This window comes from Antrostomus carolinensis, unplaced genomic scaffold (assembly GCF_000700745.2).
Source record: "Antrostomus carolinensis isolate BGI_N321 unplaced genomic scaffold, ASM70074v2 scaffold23981, whole genome shotgun sequence".
Lineage (NCBI taxonomy): Eukaryota > Metazoa > Chordata > Aves > Caprimulgiformes > Caprimulgidae > Antrostomus > Antrostomus carolinensis.
The window spans coordinates 1-8,720 of record NW_010295241.1 but is presented as its reverse complement, the minus strand read 5'-3'; the positions used below and the strand labels follow the sequence as shown (position 1 = coordinate 8,720).

Sequence of the window (8,720 nt, the reverse complement as noted above, 5' to 3'; positions counted from 1 at the left end):
TGCCCACTGCCTCAGGCATCAGCACAGAGGGGCAGTGGGACCCACTGAGCACCAGGGAGGATCAGCAGCTCATGGAAGGGAAGAGCAGCCCATTTTTACAAGAAATTCAGCTTTCCAGTGGCACCCAGGGATACAGAGCTGTGCTGCCCAGGCAGAACCGATTGCTGACTTGTAGGGAGGGAGCTTTGGATTTGTGAAGGGACAGAGAAGCACAGGACCACCCGCAACAAACCTGGGGGCTCATGTACAGAGCCTGGAGTGATGTTTTTCCCCTTTGCAATTTCCCAAAGGATACAGAGGGCATGTGAAATCCTGTACATCCCACAGTCCCTCCTCACTGCGTGATGTACAAGCAGCCAGCTTGGACATCCTCACTCCAAGCAAGGCAGGGCAGGACGAGCAGTGGGCAGGAGGGGGTATGGTGGAGACCCCCTCCTCTGCCACATCCCTGCACTGCCTTCTCACTCGCGCTGCCCTCTCCGCACCGTCCCATGCTGGCTCAGTCCGTGCCGGGCTCGGCCCCCTCCCAGGCAATGTGGCGAGAACGTGGTGTTCCCGGTGTTCTGGGCTTGCCATGTCCCACGGCGTGACAGTTGCCTGGAAACCGCCTCCGGCTGACACTGCCAGCCGTCCCAGATTCAGCCAGCCCTGCGCTCCCTTCCCTTGCGCTAACAAGATGGCCGAGGGGAGCCGGGGCTCGCGGGGAAGAGGAGGAGGAGAAGGAGGAGGAGGAGAGCTTTCCAGCCCGGCTGGCGAGCTCGAAGCCCTGCAGAAGGAGCCGGGTGGAGAGGAGCAGATGGCTTCCCCAGGGAAAGGAACACGGCGTCTTGCTCTGTGAGGCTTGCTGGATCCAGTCCGGACATACGGTTCGGAAAGAAGGTGCCTAGGAAGGGTTGTGGCTGGAACACAGGATCGTTAGGTCATTGCTTAGCAAAAAAAACCACTGACAAAAAACATGTGCTAACCGCTCGCATCAAAGGAGCTGGGCTTGGCTCTCGCAGGAGGGCCACAGATTTCTTTATTCCAGAGCCAGCCTAGGAGAGCAAGGAGAGCGGGAGACCCCATCCTTCCAGTGCCCCAGGCCAGCTCCAAACTGGGCTGGGGTGGATCAAAACCTCCCTCCCACACCCTAGAGCCAGACAGGGACCCTACAGTGTGAAGCTCCTCTTCTGACCGGGAGTCCCATCCCTGGGCTAGGGGAGTTCACAATCGTCCCCTCTGCCCTGATTTAGCATCCCACTGGAAAGCAGAGGCAGGGGGATCAGGTGGGGCAGTTGCCACCTTCAGCATTTCAGTGCTGACATTATTAACCAAAAGCTTTTTCAGGGACTCGGACACAATCCCACAGCAATGGGGAAGAGCTGGAGAGCTTCAAAGCCTGTCCCCATTGCCTGACAGTATGTCATACCTTGTTGCCATGACATCATTGCAGAGAAGCAGTTGAGTTTGCACCTTTCTTCCCATCTCCCCCCATCTTCCCAGCACTTCCCTCCCCTCCCAGCAGGTTCGAGTCACCCTTGGGGCAGATGAGGAGCTGTGTATCCAAGGACATTTCCACTGCTGGCACCAAGTCAGGACTCCCCAGCAGCTGATAATGATGTTGCCCATCTCCCCTCAGCAGGGAGGGATGAAGTCACGAAGCACAGCCCTCTGAGCTGCTATCGCAGGTTTCTGGGACAGGCAGATAGAAAGGGTCATTTTGGCTGGCACCGATGCATCACCCTGCGCTTTTCATCTCCTTTTCTATATCTGACTCAGCCCGATGCTTTGATGGGTAATAGCAGCAATATGCAGGGGGCAAGAAATGAGAGGGAGAGGAGAACACAATAGCAAGCCGCCTGTTGCCAACTTCCCCTGCTTTCTGCTGAAAATTCATAACGCAAAAACCTTCAGCAAGAGACTGTAGATTTATAGTCAAAACCAGATAGGCCCTGGCAGCTCCAAAGCATCAGCCGCAGAGGAGTCTCTTGCAGGAAAACACAAAGCAAGGGACCATCATCTCTGATCCATGGACGATGCTCCCCTGAAAATTAAAGGCAGGCCCGAAAGTGTGCCAGTTCCACAGCAAAAGGAGAGTCTTTCTTCTAACACACCGGGGCCAGCGCAGCACAGCTCAACTGGCAACGGCAGGAAAATTGATCTGTCTTATTGAACACTCGCCTGACACACGCCGCTGAATTTTGGGAAGCTGAGGCTTGTGCTTTGCATGCAGCACCAACGATGGGCATGCAAACCAGCTAAGATGGGTTGGCTTCCTCGTGGTTACTTCTTGTGGGAAAAGCGTTACCCTTGGAAACAAAAATAGCCTGCCACTCTCCTGTGAGCCACCTTGCGCTTACCTTGGGGGAGTTACAGTGTGGGAGCTGACTGGCTGCAAATTCACACCTAGCTCACCTCAATCTGTTTGCACGCTCATGCTTCCAGGAGGCTGGGGAGGGGTCAACGTTCACCTATTGCCGATGCGGGTCATGGAGACGTTAGCTTTGGTCAGCTGGTGGCCAAAGAGATAACAGACCAGCAGCGAGGCCAAAAGATTGTGTGCTGAGGTAAGCAGCTCCCTGTGACCATCTGCAGGTCAGCACAACCCTGCAGAGATTCCTGTGACCAGTGTGTCTGTGCATGTGCACACAGCAGTTAATTATTCATTAGTATGAAGGAGGCATGATTAAAGTGACTGTGGTATGGCTGACAGTATCATCATGCTCCAACGTGGGGCATTCCAAAGACACTGGCTTTACCTTTTCCTCCGAACTTAGAGGAGGCAGAAAGTTGTGGAAGAGAAAATCAGCTTTTCCACCTGCCAGCTGCAGAAAGTGCCAGCCAACAGTGCTGTCTGCCTGTAAAGCAGCCAGCTGGAGTGAGACACAGTAACCACACCAAGAGACCGCTCACAGGAGTTGGACTCTTCTGCACTGCACAATGCTCCTGCCACTGTGGTCCACTGCACAGGGCAGGTGTTATGGTACCAACTGCCTTATGGTACCAGTTATGTGTCCCCTCTACCTTGAAAGTCCCCTTCACCCGATCGTATGTGAGCGGACGTGGGGCCCAGCCAGCATAGATGGCCCAAATTTGAAATAATTTCCAGCTGTCTTCAGATTACTACAATTCCTGGCTTATATAAGAGCTCCTGACGTGCTGAAATGGAAGAAGGACATCTTTAGCATCACACCGAGGTTCTGAGAAGGAACAAAAGGAACTGTAAAACTCTCCACCAGTTTGATCCACCACAGGCACTAACGCAGAAAGGTCTTTCAGAACTGAACTATGGACTAGACTGTGGCCTCTCATAAAACACGAGGTGCCAGTGATACTGCTGGCAATGTTCTCAGAGGAGTCTGAAAAATCAAGGAAGCCACAAATGCGAGACCCCAGAGGTCAGAGCGGAGGCGTACTGGCTGGGCAGAGGACACAGGTACACTCCCTTGCTGCTACTTCAACAGCTGTGTGGACTGAGGACTTTCACCAGCAGAACTGTGGACCTGGCAACCTTCCTCAGCATCGTGGCTTGCACTGGTGAAAGGAATTGAACAGGGAGGATGAGAGTGTAACTCTGGTGCCTACGAGTCACCCAGGAAACGTGCAGGATGGACACTTGCCACTGCCCTCCACCTGAGCTACACCACTGCTTACCTTACTGCCTTGTGTCCTGAACTACTTTTCCTTTTCATCCTCCACTTTGAGATTTTCATTTTAGAACACACACAGAGAAAAGGACATTTTACTAATTTTTTATTGTAAAAACACAGTTCCCCAGATTTATATAAATAAGCCATATACGTAACATACAATTACGTTCATTCCATCCTCCAACTTTGACAGCTCTAAAAAATGAAACAGGCTAAAAGTAAGCAAGTCCAAAAAGACATTAGGTTTCTGATGACCAAGTGATATCTCACATGGAACCTCCTTCCTCTACCAGCCTCCAAACAAGATGCTGAAAGTACACAGCACTTGCAACACCCCCGAGAACTGACAGGGAGGCATCCGAGCCTTATGAAGAGTTCTCACCCACTCCCCAGGCAGCGTCAGCCGCCTGTGTTTTCATGCTATCTCAGTGTGTGGTGGGTGAGAAAGGAGTGGGCAGTTTGCATAGCAACCTCCTACACCCAGGCAGCTCAGCTGTTGTACCGTCCCAAAACAAGCAGGGAAGGGCAAGGGAAGCCGAGCCTGCTTCCCTGTGGCTAACACCTCCACGGGCAGCCTGAAGGAAGAGCCTTGGCACTGCCAGTTCCATACAGACATCTTGGAAAGGGAGAAGAAAGTATTCTTGGCATTCAGAGAGAAAGGTGCCGGTCAGAGCCATACCACATGGCAGTGGGGAAGGCAGAGAAGAGAAGACATGACATGGAACAAGTGGGAGGGAAAAAAAACAACAGATAGCACCTTTTCCCTTTCACTTCCCCCTCCTAGCGCTACTGTATGGCTCTGCAGCATGTCGTGACATTGCCTACTCCCCACCCCCTTCCTGCTTCAGCTCAAACACCAAGGGAAGAGCCACAGACAGATGAGAAAGCCCACGAACAGGGACAGGACAGCTGAGCAAAATTATACACACACACGCACCAACTACACGTATCCCATGGAACTGTTACATCAGTATGAAAAAAAAAATAAAATCCTGAGGTTTAACTATTAAAAATAAAGCCCCACCTCCAGATTGTACAAAACCTGCCAGGAGAAGGAAGAAACTTCTCGTACGCGGTGAGTCTGGGACCCGGACAGATGTCAGGAGCACTTCCAGACACACACGGCCAGGCTGCCACCAAAGAACATGTAGAGCAGATTCTTCACCTCGTGAGTGATCTCAAAGCCAAAACCTTCCCCAATCACCACATGCCAGGAGGACCCAAATTTCTTGTCCATCATCTCTTTGATCATCTTGGCAGCGCTCTGGAGAACGTTAAGCAGGAGAGCATATGGTGAGACAAAGCAAGCAGTGAGTTTCTACGCAAACATCCCCCGAGTCTTCTTCTCCCTTTATCAGACTACTCAAGCCATGGGCAACAGGTATAGCAGCTGCACTGCAGGAACTGGGAGCTCCCCAGAGCTACACCCAAGGGTAAAACAGGTCTCTGCACTTGCAGCAGCCTCCGACACAGCAGCTAGGAGAAATTAAAGAACTGCAACCAGCAATCACTTCTCCAGCTCACACAGCCTGAAGCAAGAGTTCTGGTTTAGATGCTGATGGAGTTACGCTGGGTGCAGTCAGTGTGAGAGGAGATTCAGGTCACTAAGCTGGGGCTATTTTTACAGGAGTCCATTTTTTTTTTTCTCCAGCTAATTATCAAAACACTGAAACTAGGCTGACTTTTAAAAAGCTTGCTTCCCCCAGATCACACCCTGCTTGAGCTAAAAAAGGAGAGAGGAAGATTTTGCAGTGACACGCTGTGTCTCAGGCAGGATGGGACAGAAGGAATCTCTGGCTTCATAGCTTTGCCTTGCTCCAACACAAAACTGCTCCAGCAACAAGCAGTCTGTGCCCTGCCCATGGAACAAGGTGTGTTCTCCTTTATCTTTGGCTCTCAAAGTTAAAGCAAAACCTTTCCAAAGACCATAACTTCGGCATCACCCCCACTTATATGGTCTCAGTAATTTAATTCAGGAGGCTGAAAGCCGAGAGGGAAGACTTAACAGACTGCATCTAAAGGTTCAAAGACCTTCATGTGCTCACCCAAAACCAGGAGTCTCTTCCCCACTCTGGTGGGGATGGCCTTGCTCAACACTGAAGGGCAGACAGGAAGGGCCCATCTCCACACAGTTCTGAACCAAGCCCTCAGGACACAGGCTGTTTTATGAACAGACTGGAACCATGTCACAGGCAAGGCAGGACCAGGAAGGAGGTAACATTTGGGAGGTGGCATTGCTACTAATCTCTGCTTCCTGCAGCAAAGCAAAGTGCTATTATAGATCTTGCTGACAAAGGGAACCAAATCGGAGGTCTAGCCAAGCTCTTTGTCTTCTTCTACCCCTGCTCAGTGCAGAAAGAGAGCAATAGGATGTGAGGGTCTGACTCCACCCTGCCCCACACCCCTAGCCCTGCTGCTGCAGGTGCCCTGAGCCGCAGGAACTGAAGGCTGGCCATTTTGGGATTCAGCTAGTACCTCGTTGTTGGTGGCGTATTTCTCACAGGCTGTGACACACAGCTCCATGGCCTCTACACGCATCTCCTCCGGCATGTCTGTGTGCTGAAAAGAGCAAACAAACAAGAGGAACTAAGCAGAAAACATATGAGCTAGACACAAGACTTAGTGTCTAGTATTATACTTATAGTCTAGTACTATTACACAACAGTAAGTATTGTGGTTGGACTAGATGATCGTAACGGTCTTTTCCAGCCAAGCTATTCTCTGATTCTAAGCAGCCCTTACTTTTGTGCTGGCGGAGGCCGAGATTGCTGGGCGTGGGCAAAAGGCAGCGAGTCCACGTGACTTTAATGATTGCTTCAAGGTGGGAAGCATCACCAGCAACACAGGCTTGTCAGTACACCGAGCCTTTCCACTGTTTCAGAGAATGGCAAATACAAAAATGCCCTATTGCATTACAGGCTATCTATTCGTCCCCAGCCAATGCAGAATTCTTCTCTACCTAATGTTGAGACTAGCACTAAGTTAGCACAGCTTAAAGGAGGAGATAATACATTTGTCAGTTTTTCTGTTATAAGATGAAGGGAAAGCATGTTAATACTGCTCCTCCAGTCACAGTCCTTAATTATTGCTGTAAGCATAACAAAAAAGGCTAAATTACACTTTTTCTTTTCCTGCTATCTGGCTGGTTAGCAAGATCTTTTACTCTAGCTCCCCCAGAAAAAAAGCAAACTGCATCCAGAACACAGAAGAAGGCTCCAAAGGCAGCATGTTCAATCTACTAGATGGATAACTTTGCCCCAGGCTTCCCCTGGCTGATGGGGGGAACAAAGGTGCTGATAAATTCCCTTGGCAGAGGTCAAGGAGAGGGACAAAGCAGTGGTGATGACCAGGATCCCTCCGCAGGACCATCAGTACACACGGCTCTCACAGCAACTACTCAGTGGGAGAAACTCTAGTTTGGAAGGCTGTGAAGGAGGAAGGTAGAATTTCCTGTCTGTAACACTGGTAAACGCCTAATCCATTCCCTCTTCTTACCCTAATCAGTGGAAAGCTGTGAAGTCTTTTATAATCAGCCTCCTCCTTTTTCCCCTCCCCAGTGTCTGCCATGGTCCTTCCACAGTGACCCCGGGAAGGAGTGGAGGGGCTGCCTGGAGCTCAGCGAGGTCCTTTGGCACAGACAGCAGAGAGGATCACGGCTGTGTGAACACGGGCAGAGCAGCGTCAGCAGGACGGGAAACTTCTTGGCCCAGAGGACACTGCTTGAACAAAAACAAACACAGGAAAGAGGAAAAAAAGCTTTGAATTAAAATGAAAGGCCAATAAAACTATTAGGAGAATATTGTCCCATCTCGGTTACTTGCTGTTTCTCAGGACCATCTTCACACGCCACGCACTTAAGACTGTTATTTTACAGACCATTAATGCAAACAAATTTAAAAAACCATATCATTTTCCATAAACGAGGCTTCAAAAGCACAGCATTTCCCAGAAGCACCAATCAAGCTCGAGCGAAGAGCCGAGCCAGGGTACAGCTTCTGATGAGGAAGGAGAGAACAATACTTCAGCCATTAGGTCTATTGATTAATTCCAAAAGGATTTTCCCAGGACGCCGTTATCCACGAGGGTTTCAAACTGCGCATGACAAGCACAGGGTAAGAGTATTTTAGGAACAGGATCAGTGTACATGTCTAGACAGAAATATTTAACAAGAACATCTTGGTCTGGTTTGTGCACTTGCTTCTCACATCCCCAAGCATTTGTCAGCCGAGGGGGATGGTCCATATGGGAAAATGCCTCTAGGTCTAATCACCAACCAGCCTCTTCTCGGGCAATGCAGAGGCACAGCACTGTCCGACTGGCAGATTCGGATCATTTCACCATGGTCTTCCCTCTGGTTCTCTCATCCAGAACAAAACACCTTCCTCTCCTACCCAGGTGATCCCATATTAAAGGGAAAACAAAACAAACACGGTGTCAGGCAACACCACACAGACCAAGCATTTACACCAGGTGTGTAGAGTTACAGAATCATAGAATGGTTTGGGTTGGAAGGGACCTTAAAGATCATCTAGTTCCACCCCCCTGACATCAGCAGGGACACCTTCCACTAGACCAGGTTGCTCAAAGCCTCATCCAGCCTGGCCTTGAACACTTCCAGGGAGGGGGCATCCACAGCTTCTCTGGGCAACCTGTTCCAGTGTCTGACCACCCTCACAGTGAAGAATTTCTTCCTAATATCTAATTATATCTACCCTCTTTCAGTTTGAAGCCATTTCCCCTTGTTCTGTCACTACCTGCCCTTGTAACAAGTCCCTCCCCAGCTTTCTTGCAGGCCCCTTCAGGTACTGGAAGGCCGCTAGAAAGTCACCCCGAAGCCTCCTCTTCTCCAGGCTGAACAGCCCCAAGATGCCGGCTAAAGCACCAACTCTGACAGACTACCAGTGCTCACACGAGGGACTGTGGGACTAGTAGATGTCCCAACCACAAGCTCCACAGGACAGCACAGCTGCCTGGCTGGCGCCAGCCTCTTGCGACGGGGCAAACCCCGGAATGCACTTCAATACCCAGCTCCTCGCTGTGACGTGCCCGGGGCCACAGACCAAGGCAGGCCGCGGGGGGCTGCCTCACGGT

The 8,720-nt window shown here is 50.7% G+C and overlaps 1 protein-coding gene across 1 annotated transcript; it reads right to left on the bottom strand.

The window, feature by feature from the left end:
* Positions 1–4,659: 4,659 nt before the first annotated feature.
* DNAL4 (dynein axonemal light chain 4) lies at positions 4,660–7,196 on the bottom strand. Its single transcript, XM_010177919.1, has 3 exons — positions 7,125–7,196; positions 6,105–6,188; positions 4,660–4,893 (listed from the first exon to the last, which is right to left on the bottom strand). Exons 1-3 carry the CDS (start codon positions 7,194–7,196, stop codon positions 4,729–4,731), a joined length of 321 nt encoding a protein of 106 aa, XP_010176221.1. The 3' UTR covers positions 4,660–4,728.
* Positions 7,197–8,720: the final 1,524 nt, after the last annotated feature.

What these genes read in the sequence shown, in the direction of transcription:
- DNAL4 (XM_010177919.1), bottom strand. Translation starts at nt 7,196, where the DNA reads ATGGCAGACACTGGGGAGGGGAAAAAGGAGGAGGCTGATTATAAAAGA. An exon ending in ACAGCTTTCCACTGATTAGG is followed by an intron (nt 6,189 to 7,124) that starts GTAAGAAGAGGG and finishes TGCTCTTTTCAG; the next exon opens with CACACAGACATGCCGGAGGA. An exon ending in AATACGCCACCAACAACGAG is followed by an intron (nt 4,894 to 6,104) that starts GTACTAGCTGAA and finishes AACGTTCTCCAG; the next exon opens with AGCGCTGCCAAGATGATCAA.